The 18,576-nt window shown below is 48.8% G+C and overlaps 2 protein-coding genes and 1 long non-coding RNA gene across 5 annotated transcripts in view; 2 read left to right on the top strand and 1 right to left on the bottom strand.

Moving 5' to 3' along the window:
- The first annotated feature begins 5,287 nt into the window (after positions 1–5,287).
- Positions 5,288–11,805, top strand: MRPL16 (mitochondrial ribosomal protein L16). Of its 2 annotated transcripts, XM_081544595.1 has the most exons (5): positions 5,288–5,401; positions 5,703–5,768; positions 7,722–7,870; positions 11,145–11,277; positions 11,439–11,805. In XM_081544595.1, the coding sequence occupies exons 1-5, from the start codon at positions 5,347–5,349 to the stop codon at positions 11,765–11,767; spliced, it is 732 nt and encodes a 243-aa protein (XP_081400721.1). In that variant the 5' UTR covers positions 5,288–5,346; the 3' UTR covers positions 11,768–11,805. The 2 variants fall into 2 exon arrangements, with proteins under 2 accessions (XP_081400721.1, XP_081400720.1); XM_081544594.1 differs by having other exon boundaries at positions 11,145–11,805.
- A 1,745-nt stretch (positions 11,806–13,550) lies between these two features.
- Positions 13,551–18,369, top strand: LOC145527126 (uncharacterized). Its single transcript, XR_014069510.1, has 2 exons — positions 13,551–13,663; positions 14,196–18,369. It is a non-coding gene; the product is annotated as an uncharacterized LOC145527126 (long non-coding RNA).
- Positions 14,799–18,576, bottom strand: part of STX3 (syntaxin 3) — a 43,631-nt gene continuing 39,853 nt past the window's right edge. For both annotated transcript variants that reach the window (XM_081544591.1, XM_081544592.1), the window contains one exon: positions 14,799–16,697. The gene's annotated coding sequence lies outside the window, so the exon portion shown is untranslated. The remainder of the gene's footprint in view (positions 16,698–18,576) is intronic.

The following is an 18,576-nucleotide window of genomic DNA, read 5'->3' as shown; positions in this document are numbered from 1 at the left end:
AAGTTGCATTGGCACTTCCAGCCACAGAAAACATTGACTTCAGCAACTAAAGTGTCCCAAACTGTGTAATAATTGAAACTTGGAATTGCATTTACAAGTAAACCTGCCTTCCTCTTCCAGTTTCAGCCAGAGAGAGCAGTGAAAACAAAAATGGAGGCAAGGGGAGGGGTCTTTGGCTCTCATTTCTGCACATTTACCAACACTTAAGACCTTTCCTGCCCCTGACCCTTCACCTCTGACCCTTTTGGGACAGCTTACAGTCATGGCACCTGCTAGGAGTTGACCTGTACCCTCCTCTCCCTCGAGAAGAGGTAAGTTGGAGTCCTAACCAGCAATACCTAAAAATGCCTTATTTGGAGCGAGGATCTTCACAGAGGAAATCAAGTTAAAGTGAGGTAACCAAGGTGTGCCCTAATCTAATAAGATTAGTGTCCTTATAAAAGGTGGGGATTTGGACACATGACAGATCAATGGAGAGGGAAAACGACCTGAAGAGACACAGGGAGAGGGCGGCCATCTACCCGCCCAGCGGAGACGCTGAGAGCAGACCCTTTCCCACAACTCAGGAGAAACCGATGCCGCGACGTCTTGACCTCACACTTGGGCCCCAGAAACTGCCGGCAGCACCCTCCTATTGTTTCTGCAGGCAGTCTGGGATACTTTGTTGCAGCATTCCGCTGGGTCCGGAGATAGTTGTTTCAAGATTTTTTTTAATGTGGATCATTTTCAAAGTCTTTATTGAATTCGTTACAATGTTACCTGCATGTTATGTTTTGGTTTTTTGGCCCCTGAGGCATGTGGAATCTCCAGTCCCCACCAGTGATCAAACCCACACCCTCGGCACTGGAAGGCAAACTCTTAACCAGTGGGCCACCGGGGAAGTCCCCTGGGTACACTTTAAAGTATACTCTTTCTCCCTATGGTGCTTCATGGGGTCTGCAGAGGACACCCCCACACTAACTGCGGAGGACATCTCAGTGCCTTGATGAGGGCAAATTCACCTCTGCTGAACAGCTGACTGTTGCCTGTAACTCTTCTCGCAGGCCCTGGCCACCCACCGTTACCACCCCTCTGGCTTCTTTCTCCTCACCTCTCCAAGGGGTCCTGCCGGCCAGGACACAAGAAACCTGTAAACCTGCCCACTGCACGGGCCCCACTTCCGGTCAGCAGCATAGTCACGCTTTGACTTGACGTCAGTGCAAACGCGGCTCCTCCCTCCTACCCTGAAGCCGCAGGCTGCTTTGGTCAGCCTCCGAACATAGGCTTCCTCAGCTCTGTGTCAGCGGGATGATCTTGAAATGTCTCTCACTGAGCCCCACGGAGCACTTCCTCCCTGACCAGCTCTGTCCAGAGAAACTCTTCTTGTCACCGCCAGTGTCCTCTTCCTGTTTTGATTTTTCCAGGGCTTCTTACAGACTGGGGCTTCCCTGGTGGCTCAGATGGCAAAGACTCTGCCTGCAAGGCGAGAGACCTGGGGTCGATCCCTGGGTCAGGGAGATCCCCTGGAGAAGAAAATGGCACCCCACTCCAGTATTCTTGCCTGGAGAATCCCATGGACAGAGGAGCCTGGCGGGCTCCAGTCGATGGGGTCCCAAAGAGCTGGACACGACTGAGGAACGAACTACAGACTAGAGGAGAGTAGCTAAGAACAGCAAAGCCGATCCCTATCCGCTCCTTTATATTAATAAGTCCAGCCTAGGAAGCTCAACTCCTCAATCTGAGTTACAGGAATTATCACATACCTTGGGGCCTCAGGCCAAACTGAGTCAGAGGCAATTCTGTGTTAAAGTCCTGTTATAAACATAACATTGGATGTGGTTTTTCACCTGTCATATTGGAAAAGCTCTAAAAGAACTTTCATATCCTTTCTCAGAAAGGGTGTATATAAACAGACGTGCTCATATACTGTTGTTGGTGAAGGCTGCTGCTGCTGCTGCTAAGTCGCTTCAGTCGTGTCCGACTCTGTGCGACCCCATAGACGGCAGCCCACCAGGCTCTGCCGTCCCTGGGATTCTCCAGGCAAGAACACTGGAGTGGGTTGCCATTGCCTTCTCCAATGCATGAAAGTGAAAAGGGAAAGTGAAGTCGCTCAGTCGTGTCCGACTCTTCGCGACCCCATGGACTGCAGCTTACCAGGCTTCTCCGTCCATGGGATTTTCCAGGCAAGAATACTGGAGTGGGGTGCCATTGCCTTCTCTGTGGTGAAGGCTAGTTTTATGCAATTTTATGAGGCAAAATTATTTTAAATGAACATGCCTTTGGTCCAGTGATTGTTCTTTGGAATTTGCCCAATAGAAATACCAGAACAGTACCAAAATGGTATGAATAAGGATGTTTATTACAGCATGGTCTATAATAACAGACTCATCAATAACTTGACTAAGCCACAGTAGGGATTCATTTATTATGGTGAAACCATTCACAGAAACGCCATGGATCTTGTCTATAAATTCCAAGACAAAAGCAAGAACAGCAGTTGTCACTGTTCCCTCTTCTTGGTCAGACAGTTAGGAGTTGATCCATTCTTCGTGCCTGTTGACTCACTCCATGAGAAATGCTGGAAATAACTCCCTTGTAAAACTCTAGTAACTCCTCAGGAGTCTGGCTGACTCTAATTTAGCTGGAAAGCTCTGGAATATGTCTAGACGCTCTCATGCTTCTCATGGCAGTAAGGTGGATGCTCAGTAGACACTGTGCGGTGAAGGAAGACCTCTCTGAGCCTATTCCACCATCATCTACAAAAAAAAAGTCTCTAATACGGTAACCTCTGCGTACATGAGAGCCCTTGGTAAACAGCAGATCACTCCAGTATGTTCATTATTAATACTGTGTTAGAGCACATCGTGTCTTTAATGTACTCGTTTTGGCTGCGCTGGGTCTTCGTTGCTGCACACGGGCTTTCTCTGCTTGCGGGAAGCAGGGGCTGCTCCTGGTTGCGTGCACAGGCTTCTCGCTGCAGTGGTTCTCTCGTTGCAGAGCACAGACTCGATACTTGTGGTGAACGGGTTCAGCTGCTCTGCGGCGTGTGGGATTCTCCCAGGCCAGGGATCAAACCTGTGTCACCTGCATCGGCAGGTGGATTCTTAACTATTGGATCACCAGGGAAGTTGCCAGTATGTTGTTTTTGTTGTGGAAAAAACTGGTACCATTGCCCTTTTAGAAATGCTCTACACCATTTGGAAGCTAAATTGGTTTATTTAAGAAAAAAAAAAAGCTAATATTAACTAGCCCCTTGAGAAGGTTCTGTGGGCTTCCTGAAGTGAAGAGACTCCATGGTTATTTATTACATTATGATATCCTGATTAGAATCTGATAAGCAAAAATCCAATATTTTTATTTAAATGAGAGCGTACACACACACACACACACACACACACACACACGTTATGTGTGCCATGCATGTTGTGTTCAGTCAACACCTGGGCCTGGGCCTGGGGTACAGACTTGTTATCTCCATCTCTGGAGTTTAAAATAAGAAATTAAAAACTGAGGTGTTAGATAATTTTTATACAGATAGGAAAATTATAAATCTCAGTGGATACTGGCCTGGATAATCCAGAAACAATGCCTTGTGCCTATACTCTACTTTTTAAACTTTCAAAGTGCTCACAGAGCACAGATTCCCAGACTTGATTAGGTATTAGAATCACTGGTAGGGCTAGTTCATGACAGGAATTCCTGAACCCCATCTTTAGAGTTTCTTAATAAGTAGAAACCGGATATTTACATGTTTAACAAAGGCCTGAGGAAAGCCTGAAAACCAACTTTTGGGAGATGCTAGCAAACATTCCAGTAAAACTAAGTGTTAAGATTCCCTATTTTGCACCATACTAGCTGTGTAGCAAATCATTTAATCCCCGAACCTCATTTTCCTACAAAGAACTAGCCCTGAACTATCAGAAGAGAAGCGTAAATAAACAGCTGTGAAAAATATGAGGGGAAAAATCATTTTCTGTGATCAGGGAAGACCTCAGGTCCATCCTTCCATTTTTCACACCCTTTATTTATTCTTCTCATATCTCAGCGTTAGCTGTTTGTATTCCCATCATATCGTCTCTACATAAATTCATAAAGATATGATCACTGGATTTTCATATTTGTAGCCTCCACTGTACTTAACTCTTACAAAGAAAAAAATAGACATTACACTTACTACTTAAATGCAGAAATTTGAGTTAATGTTTAGTTCTTTTAAAATAAGTAATGAGGTAGACGTTTCAGAGTCCAATCAACGAGTGCCTGTACTGCAGGTTTATTCTCCACTCAAAACGATATTATGTAGCTTCGGCTTGAGACTTTTAAATGCCTGAGCACACGGGAATCGCCCACTTTTTGTGGAGAGGCAGGGTGAGCACAGAAGAGCTGCCCAAAATCTGACCCAGGCCAGGCGGGTGGGGGTGCGGGGCAGTTTAACCCTTTCAGAGCCGTCCTTGGGACAGAAATGATTGGCTGCAATAAAACCCACTAACTCCTCCGATACAGGTTCAGCGTGCAAATAGTCAAGAAGTACATAAAACTGTGCGCAGGGAGGGTTCTCCCAATAGTTCTGCGAGATTACAGGTTTTATTGTTGCCGTTTACGAAATTAATCCTCGGAGAAAGACCACGCGCGGATTTAGCAGGATTTAAGTACAGCAGACATCAGCCTCAACTGGTAATCCCATTTTCCGTCTAGAAGCTTGAGAAAGAGCCTCCTTCTAAATATGAAAAAGCTCCGGGCCCATAAAGATGATTTGCCCAACGCTTTCTCAGAATAATCACACCGTTTTTCACCTTGACTGGATACCAGGCTTGGACACTGTGCGGTCACTGCGTTTCGGAGTCGCAGACTAAGCTCAAATTCGGGTTGCACCGCTTTCCGGGTGTGGGGCTTGGGGCGTTAAACCTTGGGCCTTGGAGAGGGGATCTGCGAAGTGGGCGTAAGGACGCGCTTGTCGCAGAGATTTGTTGAGGACTCAACGCCAGGACGAGGCGCATTCAGTGCAGCGCCCGGGAAACGTTAAGGCAATCATGCGCCTCACTGTCCCGGGAGGGAGGCGGGGCGAGAGGCGGCGGGTTGCAGTGAACCGCGCGGCAGCACCTCACCACGCGCGCCCGGCCCTCTCCGCGCGGTCTTCCGCGGAGACAGCACCCCGTCCCCGCCGGACCCATCTCGGGACGGACCGCCAGCCCCGCGGGCGCCAGGCCGGAACCCAGGTCCCGAGCCTCCAGTTTCCTCTGCTTCCACCCGGGACTCTCTGAGGCCTGGACCGGCGCAAACGCAACTTCCGGCCCGACGGAGCGCAGGCGGAAGCAGCTTGGGTTATACCTCCCGGGCGTCGCTTTCGGCGGCCGCGCCCGAGGGGCCATGTGGCGGCTGCTGAGTGGCGCCCGGGCGCCCCTCCTGCGAGCGTCCCTGTCAGGTCAGCTGTCCCCTTTCCCCCAGGCTCCACCCCACCCCCTGTTGGGTACCGGCTGAGGCCCCCGCGCGGTTGGGCCTGCAGCGTCCTCCGCCACTCACGCCGAGAGACTCGTGCAGGAGCGGCCGCTCGACGTGGGGTCGCCCCCGAGTCCCCGGCCGGTCCTTCTCGGGGGCCGAGAGCCTCTGGTCTCCCTGAGTGGAGCCCGCGGCCCACAGGACAGCTCTGTCGGGAGCGTCAGGCGCAGAGCGCGTCAGGCCCTGGCCCTGTCGCCTTCGGGGTTTAATCTGACCTTTCTTTGTAGATTCGTGGGCAGCGCCGCCCGCCAGTGCCGGCCTGAAGACGCTGCTCCCGGTGCCAACGTTTGAAGGTGAGAGCTTCTCTGTCTCCTGGTTTGTAAGCCTTTTCTGTGATGGAACCCAGCGGGGGTAGGTGAAGAGCAGGCGTTTCCTTGTGCCTCCGTTGCCATTCATCTCTCAGTAGTCGTGTACTGAAGGCACACTCTGTGCCAGGCAGTGTTCTAAATGCCGGAGGGAAATCCGTGATGGATTATCTCCGCTGTGGCCTACCGCTGGTGCGAGACCCGCCGTCCCCTTCTCAGCGGCACCTGATCGGCCTCCAGTTTAGACTTCTCACGTTTGCTCCAAATGAGGTTACATGTGTGCATGTACCTATTGTATGAAAAGCGTTATTTTGTTAAACAGTTAAGGTAAGCCACAATTTGATAAATCTTACACTTTTTAAAATATATTGGAAATCTCAAAAATATGAAAGAGGCCTGGACTTCTGAAGGCCTCATCTTGTACACGTAACTGTGAAACTGCTCCACGCACTGGAGTGCATACAGCCCTGGAGACGGAGAGGATATTACTCAGTTTCTCTGTCGTGTGCTCAGTCGTGTCTGACTCTTCTGCGACCCCTTGGACTAGGCTCCTCTGACACTGCGCCAGGCTCCTCTGACAGTGGGATTTTCCAGGCAAGAATACTGGAGTAGGTTGCCGTTTCCTTCTCCAGGGGATCTTCCTGACCCAGGGATCAAACACACATCTGCATTGGCATGCAGATTCTTTACCGCTGAGCTGCCAGGGAAGCCCTAGGCATATAGAAGTGGCAGGGGACAGTTTTCATAGCCCTTAAAGTCTCCTGTTTTATATTTGACTCCATCACAGACCCATGTCTATTTTACTATGGAAATAACTTTAAATGACGTACAAGTTAATTTTTTTCCATAATGTCAAAGTGTCAGACCTGATAAAGACGTAGTATGTGTGGCCTGGGTTTCAGCCCACCTGCCTTCACCCGGCAAGCACATGGTAGGATATATACAGCTCTCAGCATCGAACTGCCCTGGAATATATAAAAGGAAACAGCATTGATCAAAGGAGTACTAGGTTGTAAGTTTCCCAGCAAGAATGTGGCAAGCAGGAGAACTTAGCTACTTTTATGTACAATATAGTATCATACTGTCTGGCTTTGCTGTTTTAACTGATTGGCCCAGATCAAATTATAAAATGTCTCCAGGCCTGAAGTTCCTCTTCTGTAAAATGGAGATTAAAATTACTACTTTCCATTTCTTTATCTGGATGATAGTTATGTGCATATGTTTGTCTGTTCACTTTGTGATAATTCACATTTTTTATTGGGCCCTTTAATATATGCGTGTTAAACTTTTAAACGTTTAAAAAATTTAAAAAGGAAGCCCTAAAAAAAAAACCAGGGCTATAAAGTTGTTTTGAAGATTAAATGAGATAATGCATGTAAAGAATTCAGCTTAATTGCAGCACACAAACCATTCACGTACACAAAAAAATGTTACCTCGTGTTATCTTGTGACTGTCTCGTGTCTCTGTACCTTCCCTACAGTCCCTTTAGGGTAGGCATTTTAAAACCGTAGGCATTTTAAAAAGGTATTTTGGTTGGCAACTTAAAACTTTGCTATCTTAAAAGGTTCAAAAACATTTCTATCAACAGCTATCATAGTTAAAAGATTCCAGTGTCAATGAAAGTATCCACAAGGTAAATCTGACACACTTTTGAAATTGTTGTTGAGTGGTAACTTTAAGACTTTATGAATCTTTCTAGAGAAAGAATGAATCCTTCAACAAAAGGTTCAAAAACATTTCTATCAACAGCTATCATAGTTAAAAGATTCCAGTGTCAATGAAAGTATCCACAAGGTAAATCTGACACACTTTTGAAATTGTTGTTGAGTGGTAACTTTAAGACTTTATGAATCTTTCTAGAGAAAGAATGAATCCTTCAACATTGACGGAAGTCAAATCCTTCGGTTTGACTTATTCTTGGTTGTCTATGCCCCTTTTAGATGTCTCCATTCCTGAAAAGCCCAAGCTGAGATTTGTTGAAAGGGCACCACTTGTGCCAAAAGTGAGAAGAGAGCCTAAAAACCTGCGTGACATACGAGGTCCTTCTACCGAAGCCACTGAGTTCACAGAAGGCAATTTTGCGATCTTGGTGAGTCCAGCGTCAGATGGCTACGGGGCGGAAGCCAGGGGCTCAGACAGACGCCTTGGGTTCCTTCTGGTCTCTTCCTCCACAGCTTTCACTACAACTGCCACCAGCACCCAGTAAGCATTGAGTCATAAATGATTTTTAATGTAGAGTGAAAATAATGTAAAAACAGGAGGCGGGAGAGGTGACCTCATTTATACCATAGTCAGACGGTGTTCAGTTCAGTCGCTCAGTCGTGTCCGACTCTTTGCAACCCCATTGACCGCAGCACGCCAGGCCTCCCTGTCCATCACCAACTCCCTGAGTCCACCCAAACCCATGTCCATTGAGTCGGTAATGCCATCCAGCCATCTCACCCTCTGTTGTCCCCTTCTCCTCCTGCCCTCAATCTTTCCCAGCATCAGGGTCTTTTCAGATAAGGCAGTTCTTCGCATGAGGTGGCCAAAGTATTGGAATTTCAGCTTCAGCATCAGTCCTTCCAATGAACACCCAGGATTGATCTCCTTTAGGATGGACTGGTGGGATCTCCTTGAAGTCCAAGGGACTCTCAAGAGTCTTCTCCAACACCACAGTTCAAAAGCATCAATTCTTCGGCGCTCAGCTTTCTTTATAGTCCAACTCTCAGATCCATACATGACCACTGGAAAAACCATAGCCTTGACTAGACAGACCTTTCTTGACAGAGTAATGTCTCTGCTTTTTAATATGCTGTCTAAGTTGGTCATAGCTTTCCTTCCAAGGAGTAAGCGTCTTTTAATTTCATGGCTGCAGTCACCATCTGCAGTGATTTTGGAGCCCAGAAAAATAAAGTCAGCCACTGTTTCCACTGTTTCCCCACCTATTTGCCATGAAGTGATGGGACCGGATGCCATGAGCTTAGTTTTCTGAATGTTGAGCTTTAAGCCAACTTTTTCACTCTCCTCTTTCCCTTTCATCAAGAGGCTCTTTAGTTCTTCTTCACTTTCTGCCATAAGGGTGGTATCTCATCTGCATATCTGAGGTTACTGATATTTCTTCCAGCAATCTTGATTCCAGCTTGTGCTTCCTCCAGCCCAGCGTTTCTCATGATGTACTCTGCATATAAGTTAAATAAACAAGGTGACAATATACAGCCTTGACGGACTCCTTTTCCTATTTGGAACCAGTCTGTTGTTCCATGTCCAGTTCTAACTGTTGCTTCCTGACCTGCATACAGGTTTCTCAAGAGGCAGGTCAGGTGATCTGGTATTCCCATCTCTTTCAGAATTTTCCACAGTTTATTGTGATCCACACAGTCAAAGGCTTTGGCATAGTCAATAAAGCAGAAGTAGATGTTTTTCTGGAATTCTCTTGCTTTTTCGATGATCCAACAGATGTTGGCAATTTGATCTCGGGTTCCTCTGCCTTTTCTAAAACCAGCTTGAACATCTGGAAATTCACGGTTCACATATTGCTGAAGCCTGGCTTGGAGAATTTTAAGCATTACTTTACTAGCATGTGAGATGAGTGCAATTGTGCAGTAGTTTGAGCATTCTTTGGCATTGCCTTTCGTTGGGATTGGAGTGAAAACTGCCCTTTTCTAGTCCTGTGGCCACTGCTGAGTTTTCCAAATTTGCTGGGATGTTGAGTGCAGCACTTTCACAGCATCATCTTTCAGGATTTGAAATAGCTCAACTGGAATTCTATCACCTCCACTAGCTTTGTTCGTAGTGATGCTTTCTAAGGCCTACTTGACTTCACATTCCAGGATGTCTGGCTCTAGGTGAGTGATCACACCATCGTGATTATCTGGGTCATGAAGATCTTTTTTGTACAGTTCTTCTGTGTATTCCTGCCACCTCTTCTTAAGTCAGTCAGTGAGATCTACTCAAACCTCTGATCAAGATTATCCATTATTTAGTATATGGGATGTCTAGACGTTTCCTACTCATCAGGTAGCTTCTGTGAAGACTTGACGTCCTTACCTACACAAATGGCTGTGGACACCGGTTTGGTTCCCACCAAGCAGCCAGAGTGGTTTTCAAGTCTGCTTCCCAAAGCCTGCCCAGCAGCCCCTGCCAGCCTTCTAGCACCTTGGTCTGCTCCGCGTTCCTCTCTGTCCACCCCAGCCAGTCTGGCTTCTGCTCAGACTCAACATGGGCTCCGCGTGTGCCTTTCCTCTGCCGGGAACGCTCATCTCTTTTCCCTTGGCTGCTTCGTTCCCTTCTGGCATCAGCTATAAACATCACCTCCTCAAAGAGGTCCTCCCTGGCTGCCCATTGAAGTGGGTCCACACTTGTTCTCATTTATCATCTATCATAGCCTAGGCTTTTCCTCCATAGTACTTACATTTTTTCTTTTTTTTAAATTTAATTGGAGGCTAATTACTTTACAGTGTTGTGGTGGTTTTTGCCATATATTGACATGAATCAGCCATGGGTGTACATGTGTTCCCCATCCTGAACCCTCCTCCCACCTCCCTCCCCATCCCATCCCTCTGGGTCATCCCAGTGCACCAGCCCTGAGCACCCTGTCTCATGCATCAAACCTGGACTGGCGATTCATTTCACATATGATAATATACATGTTTCAATGCTATTCTGGCAAACCATCCCACCCTCACCTTCTCCCACAGTCCATAAGACTGTCCTATGCATCTGTGTCTCTTTTGCTGTGTCGCATACAGGGTCATTGTTACCATCTTTCTAAATTCCATACATATGCGTTAGTATACATATTGGTGTTTTTCTTTCTGACTTATTTCACTCTGTATAACAGGCTCCAGCTTCATCCACCTCATTAGAACTGATTCAATTGCATTCTTTTTAATAGCTGAGTAATATTCCATTGTGTATATATACAGTTTCTTATCCATTTGTCTGCCGATGGACATCTAGGTTGCTTCCATGTCCTGGCTATTGTAAACAGTGCTGCGATGAACATCAGGGTACACGTGTCTCTTTCAATTCTGGTTAGAATTTATGTTTTTACTTTCATGTGTATCATTGAAGCCAGTTACCATGAGAGACGTGAGAATCACACCCCAGCGTGCTGAGTCACTTGGTCATGCCCAGCTTTTCGCGATCCTGTGGTCTCTAACCTGCCAGGCTCCTCTGTCCATGGAATTCTCAAGGCAGGAATACCAGAGTGGGTTGCCATGGCCTCCCCCAGGGGATCTTCCCAACCCAGGGATCAAACCTATGTCTCTTATGTCCCCTGCATTGGCAGGAGGGTTCTTTAACACTACTGCCACCTCTTAAAACACAAATGAAGGCTCTCTAAATTTCCATGTGTTTCTAATTCTTCCATTCACTTCTAGGCACTGGGTGGCGGTTACCTCCATTGGGGGCATTTTGAAATGATGCGCCTGACAATCAACCGCTCCATGGACCCCAAGAACATGTTTGCCTTATGGCGAGTACCAGCCCCATTCAAAGCCATCACCCGCAAGGGTATGGGGCAGCGCATGGGGGGCGGTAAGGGTGCCATCGACCACTACGTGACTCCTGTGAAGGCGGGCCGCCTCATAGTCGAGGTGGGCGGGCGTTGTGAATTCCAGGAGGTACAAGGCATCCTTGACCAGGTTGCCCACAAGTTGCCTTTCCCTGCCAAGGCCGTGAGCCGTGCGACTCTAGAGAAGATGCGGAAAGACCAGGAGGAGCGGGAGCGGAACAACCAGAACCCCTGGACCTTCGAGCGCATCGCCACCGCCAACATGCTGGGCATCCGCAGGGTGCTGAGCCCCTACGACCTGGTCCACCGGGGGCGGTACTGGGGCAAGTTCTACACGCCCGAGCGCGTGTAGTGAGGCTGCAGGGCCGGGGACCCGCACCTTTATGCCCCGAAGCCAGGCCTTCGGGTACCTCTGATGTCATAACCGAGGAGCGGCATATGAACAGATGCTCTCTGAAAAACTGTACATCACCTGTCGGATTCTTTTAAGTGCATTAGATTAAAGTTTGAGCATCAGCTCAAGATGATGTACCTTCTCATTGGTCACTCAGTCCGTTAAATGATTAAGAACCAGACCTGATTGACTGGTTCTCAACTGGAAAAGGAATGTCTTCAAGGCTAAATCACATGCTTCCTTTTCCACCTCTGATACAAGTCACCCTTTTACATATACACACTTCAGGAGCTAGTTTTTATGCCATTTTAGTTACAGTGTTTTACTTAGTTACAAACTTTTACTGTTTCTGGAAAAACAAAAAACAGCAGCACACAGAATAATTGACTCAACGTATTTATTTATGCCCGGCTGCCCATCTCTCAGTCACCGAAGGGGGGTGTTGGACAGTGTGGCAAGAGACATACCCTTACCTTGTAGCAAAAGGAACTGACAGAAAAGCTGAATGGTGTGGTCTTTAGGCCTGAAACGCTCTGGGGGTGTTTGGCTCTGCGTCTGTGTCCCTACAGGTCCTAGCCCAGTGCAGGGGCCACACGGCGCTCAGATCCCTACTGCTGAATGAGCGAGGGCCCGGGTCATGCAGAGCCCCGTGGTTCCAGCTCCGTGTTTGCCTTAAACAAAGTTTGTCTGTTTTTCAGAGCTAGCTAGCAGTGGTTGCTATCCTTTGTGCAAACCAAAGCGGATACAGATTGATAGAAATGTTAAACCATTTGCTTTGAAAGAGTGCAGAAAACAGCACACTGACTGAAGTGTCAATTTTTTTTAACCCCACTTTCTTAAAAAGTTAGACTTAATGGCAAAATAATTTACCTCCCAAAGTACAGATTCATCAAAGCAGTTGAGTGGTCCTCGAGAATCGCATACTGTGATTTTTAATGTATTTCTAGTGAATCTCTTGCACAGTCACTAATCACCAAGTTGCATTAGAACGCACCTGGACCTTGACTGGAGGACAGTGTTGGGAGCAGTCTGTTGTACACGCGGCCGGCGCGGCCCGTCTCAGCTGACCGCATGGATCGGAACCGCCTTCTGACCCGACCGCACCACCTCTTCGTCGGGGCTCACAGAGTGGCGATGACGGGCACTCAGTCACAGCGTGAACCTGTTTCTTTTGGGGTCCACGTTTAATCACTGAACCACAGTCCTGGAGCCGGCCATCTCCACAAAGTAACAGGCTGTTGACAAAACTCTCCTATCACCACCTCCCGTAGATAAAAGTCTTTAAAGTGTATGTTGTGGAAATGGGGGGTGAGGGGGCACTGGTGTACTTTTGCATAAGTGGATCAACCCACTCCGGCGCGTTTTTATACAGACTGATATAGATCATTTCCCACCGATGCCTTAAAGTGTTGAAGAGTCAAATCCAAGGATTCGTCTGTAGCAGAAATCAGCTTAGTAAAGTGGGCAGACTGAGCAGCTGTAAGGGGCAGGCGCTGTGCTGAGCACCGGGGTCTATCACTGGACAATCGCCCCAGAGACTGGGAGGCTCTGAAGAAGGAAGGGGACAGAGGGTGGGTCAAAGGTGAGACCTGGAACCAGAAGCGCAGAGGCAGCAGCAGCACCGGGATCTGATCACCCCCCGCGGTGAAGTCCCGCCCCCAACAGCTGAGGTCAGTGGGCTCCCACTCCAAGTCCATTTCCTGAACAGTCTCCTACGTTCTCCGTGAACTGCCTTCCTAACCCGCTACAAAGAGCCGTACTCCCCGCTCCGTCACCCCTGCCTGCAGCCCAGTCCGTATTCTGAGTCTCCCTTTGCGTCACTTTAAATGGGGAGACGGTCGAGGTCCCGTGTCATAGAAGGTTTCACAATGGAAAGAAGAACTTGGGAGGAGTCTGCAGCAGCGAAGTGGCGGCCCCACCGAGGTGGAAGAAAGCCTGAGGAAGCAGGTGAGGGTCCATCTGTGAGGGCTGAAGGGACGACAGAAATGGAGGTGAGATCTTAGGTCATACGGCAGGGTGGCCGCGGCCAGGGTCACCACTCCCGTCCACAGGCGTGAAGGACGACTCGGCTGCGAAAACCTTCCTAACCTCGTAAGGGAGAACGTCCCTTACTTTGGCTTCACCCTGTGGCCCTCTTCCAGAGTTTCAGGGTGCTTCTAGTCAACGACGGATTTGTCCTCCGCCGTTCGCATGTGCCAGAGCCTTCACTACAGGGAGCCTTCACTACAGGGAGCCGACACCCTTAGGCAAAGGGTTCCCAACAAAGCCCTCTGCTGCCGGGCCCGCTTACAGGACAGACCACCCCTGTCTCCTCACCCACCTCTGCTCCACCAGCCCCCCTTCACTCATTTCCCTCTGTTCCTCGGTTTTCTCCAACCGTAACTCCAGCGCCCAATCCCACGCCGATTAAGGCACCGGGTGACAAACAGCCTTCAGGACACAAGCATCTCAAGTGAAAACAGGTCTGACCCCCACCCCAGCCTGGCCCCCAGAGATGGCTCACCTGTTTTGTTTTTTTTTCAGGCAAATATGCCCCCAATAGTGGAAGCTAAGATGATCGCAAGGATAACACAGCAGATCATGATCATGATCTTCTTCTGTCCGTCCAGACGAGGAAAGAAAATGCACGTGAGAAATGACGTCGCTGCAGAGGGGGTTCAGAGGAAGGCGGACAGGGATGGGTCTGGGCGGAAGCGGACGCGAAGGGAAAGGAGGATGGATCTGGCTTCTAGAACCCAGGATGCTAAGAGACACATCACCTCTCGGTGAGAGACTCACAAATCTGAGCAACAGCAAGCTCAGAGGATGATTCGTATTTTCATATTCCGTTCTGCCTTGCAGCTGCCATCACATCAGGTTCACCCCACTTCCCCCCCAGAGCCACAGATATTCTCAGTGAGTAAACCAAAGTCTTTTGGGGGGAATCCCTTGAAATCTAAGATCCAAATACATGGATCTTTACAGTGCATTCTTCGGAAGTTAAACCATTTTCAAAAATTAGAACTTTCGATCCACCTGCTCTAGCACACGGTTAAACATTTTTTTCACCCTTTCCAAAGCCTAAACAAAAGTCACCACGTGGGGCAGCCCATCACTAAGTGTTTCACAGGGACATGGAGCCAGAACTGCTTCACAATCAATAGATAAAGTCATTTATTTTTAAATTAGCAATTAAAATTATCCAGTTTACATTTTAAAAAAAGAACAAAAAACCCTTCACTTGTTGTATCCAAATGATAAGCCTGGGCCTCAGTCTCAGGAGAGCAAAGGTCTGTGACTGGAGCTTGGCTGCCTTCATTGCTGGAGCCAGGCCTGAGTCGGACATCACAGCCACAGGTGATGGGGGGTCCCCTTGGCTCTGTCCAAGTGCTGGGCGGTGGCTGAGTGAGTAGCCTTGGCACAGGAAGGCGGGGTGCCTGGGTTAGGCTGCTCCCCTATCCTAGAAAGCATTCAAGTCAAAGCTGAAATATGAATCAGGAGCCTGGCCGGGACCAGCCGGGAGTCTCGGAGGCTCACACTGGCCCAGCACAGAAACTACGCTTAAAAATTTCCCAACTGCTGTTTCCTCCATGACAAGTGGGGCGACAAGGACTCTATCAAATCCATTAACCTGGGAGCAGGAAGAACTGCTGAGTGGACCTTGGCTTCCCGAGCTGGCTTAGTCCTGGACACAGGACACCCGCACGGTCACGCGAACAATACCAAACTTCAATGGGATGTTCTCAGGACAAGCTTAGCCCAGGCAGCAAGCGGGCAGGGGTGTGGAGCTCACCCCCCTTCTGTCTGCTAATGGGGACCCGTCTGGTGCCCAGCCCAGCCATCTGGGTTCTCTGGGCACTTGTGCAGAAAACAGCAAGTTTCCCAATGACATGAGAAGATCACATTGCTACTATGATTCATCTACAGCTAAGTGAATGTCTCTTACCTGATTTTTAGCCTAGCTCAAGTTATTCTTTTGAGGTTAGAAGATCCTCATTTCCAGTTCCCTACTTCCTGAGAGACCCATGCATATATGTACATACATGTCACATATACGATTATAAAAATACATCTGGAACACATGAAATGCCTGAAGATTCACCGCTACCCCCATCTGAAAGCTCCCTACAGCCTGAGCCTCAAGCACCTCAGCCCCGGCTGCCTTGACATGCCTGGCCATTCTGGGCCTCCCCGCAGAGGCTTCTCAACCATCACGCTAGCAGTAAACAGCCAGCTCCCCAGACCCAGACGTGGGAACGGTGACCCCACACCCCAGGCTGGACAGACAGTAACCTCAGAGGACGGTCTCCGGTGGTGCCGCCCTGAGTCCACGTGAGGAAGCGCAACAGAGACGAGGTGGATGCTGGCCACGGAGCTCAGCACACTGAGAGCCTCGTTCCAAGGTTGCATCTCAGGGAGGTCAGCTTCCGAGACCGCAGCGACCTCTGCCAGCACCTCCTGCTTTCAGGCAAGGACAGTAAGCTGGGAGGACTGGGCTCCTGCCAGGCGGGAGACCGGGCCCATGTCTTACTGTTGCCAAACTTGGAAGAATCCCCTTGTTTTGTTAAAGATATCCCACTTAAAAAAAAACAAAAAACAAAACCATTCCAATGCTGGGGAGAAGACCACTCCGTGAGGTAGACAGCACAGCCCTTGGGGAGGGCTCAGGTAGGCTCTCCAAGGCACAGGCCGTAGTTGGACGCGTCGGAGGGGAGACAGAGAAGCTGGCTTGGTTCCTACAGTCCAGGAGGAGGTGCTTCAGAGCTGGTGGGGCAGGAAAGGTGGCGAGGGCTGCATCGGGAGCGGAGGCTCCTCCCGGGCAGGACCATTTGCTGGGTCGGGTCCAGGGGTGGTTACAGGGAAACATAGGAACGGGGCTCACTCTCCCAGGAAGGCCATTCACACTCCGCTCCCATCTGAAGACAGGGGTGGTGGCCACACCAGGCTGGGGTGAAACCGGGCTCTACGACAGGCAGGGGGAGGAGATGCTGGTCGGGTCAGCACCAGGGTGACGGCGAAGAGCGACAGTAAGACTCAGCCACACACCTGGAAGGTGGAGAGGAGAGATGAGCTGCAAGCAGAGAACCACGGAAAAGTCAACACGCCCCCGACACGCCCGACAGGCGTCCCACGACAGGGCCTGGAGTCAACACCCAGCAAAAAAGAAACCAAACATCCTGTTCTTATTGAGGCGCTCAGTTGTGTCCAATTCTTTGTGACCCCATGAACTGTAACCCGCCAGGCTCCTCTGTCCATAGGGTTTCCCAAGGAAGAATACTGGAGTGGGTTGCCATTTCCTTCTCCAGGGGATCTTCCCGACCCAGGGATCAATCCCACATCTGCTTGGCAGGCAGACTCCTCACCACTGAGCCGCCTGGGGCACTCCAGAAGCCCTGTTACAAGAGAGAGAGGAAAAAAATAGGGAAACCCCTGGGCCTCTTACAACCCTTCCCAGGGGCTGTCAGTTCCGTGGACGGACATGTGGGTGCAGAGGCACTGTCGCCAGAGAAAGACACCCGTGCTGTCTGCAGGGCCCCCTCAGCTCCTTCCGAACTCAAGCTAGAGGCATGCTGGTACTGGAGTCCTCTCACTCCCTCTACGCCCCCCCTAGCCTGTCTCAGAAGGCAGAAAGGCACAGTGAACAGGATACGGAAAAGCCCAGGAGTCCGGTTATGGCTGCTCTACCCTGAGAGCTAAGCAGGCTTTGGGCAAGTTCCTAATTCCCCTGAGCTTCACTGAGCTTCCCCGATGAAAATGGGGGTGATGCCGTTATCCTAGAGCACAGCCGGTGAGCACAAATGCCAGGCATCTTCTGTTAAGAGATCTGACTCCTCGGGTCACGCGCAGGAGACAGGAGTCCAGGCCTGTGTGCCAGTTGGTGTGGACTTGGTCGGGGCATAAGAAAGTGACCCAGCAAGGGCTCGGCAACTTAGCATCTAAGAAGTCGGGTAAGGCAGCTAAAAACAATGGACTGATCAGCCTCCTCATTTTACAAAATGGTTTACATTCTGAATTCCTGGAATTAGGAATGGTGAGGGGCCCTGTGAATTTGGAAGACATCTTTCATCCATGGATATGGAGAGATACTGACTATTATACCTTTTCTTAATGTTAATATCCTTTCCAGGGGGATTGTTAAGAGAACAAAATTCTACAAACAAAAAAATGTCAAGGACTAGAGTCCAAGTACCAGGAGGGGAAAAAAGTAAATCAATTAATTACTTATGAGAGATCAGTCACCTAATGGATATATGTCTCAAGAAGTTGAATGTTTAGGGTTAAAAATAATAATCTGAGACCCTCTAGTCACATGGGAGGAGGAGGAAGAAAGAAAAGGCGCAAAGAGTGAAGGGTCAGCGCCGGCATCACACCCACGTATCTATTACCTCAGTAACCTACCTTCTAAGAATTTGCAAAAAGAAGAAAACAGAAAGGAGGAAAACATTATAAAAGTTAATCATACTGTTAGTCATAGCAAAACAATAATAGCAAACCTCCAACGTTGGGAACATGTTAAATAATTGAGAGTATATTCACAATCTTGTGTTGAACACGAGATTCCCAAAGAGATTTGAGTGTTGTGAAATGATGCTTGTGACCTTGTAACTGGGTACCAAACTGTCGATAACAAAGTCTGAATGATGTAAAACCACATCCGAGTGTGTGAACATGCCATCGGATGATCGGCAAAAATACTAAAAGTTAATTCTAGTCACTTTTTCCGTGTTTATCGGTCTTCTTTTTAACCATACATAGTGCTATGTTTCATTCAGAAAAATGCTTAAGGAGTCACGGAAGTCTTCACAGTCCCAGCAACCAGATCACTCTTGTCATGCTCCTGCTACATGCATGAAACCCTGGTTCAGTGGCTCCACTGTTTTACCAGATTGTTTACAAATTAATATCCTAAATTTTAAGTTGCCAT

Source organism: Giraffa tippelskirchi, chromosome 11, assembly GCF_054371585.1.
Source record: "Giraffa tippelskirchi isolate mGirTip1 chromosome 11, T2T-mGirTip1v1.2.pri, whole genome shotgun sequence".
NCBI lineage: Eukaryota > Metazoa > Chordata > Mammalia > Artiodactyla > Giraffidae > Giraffa > Giraffa tippelskirchi.
This window is presented reverse-complemented; position numbering and strand designations above follow the sequence as displayed.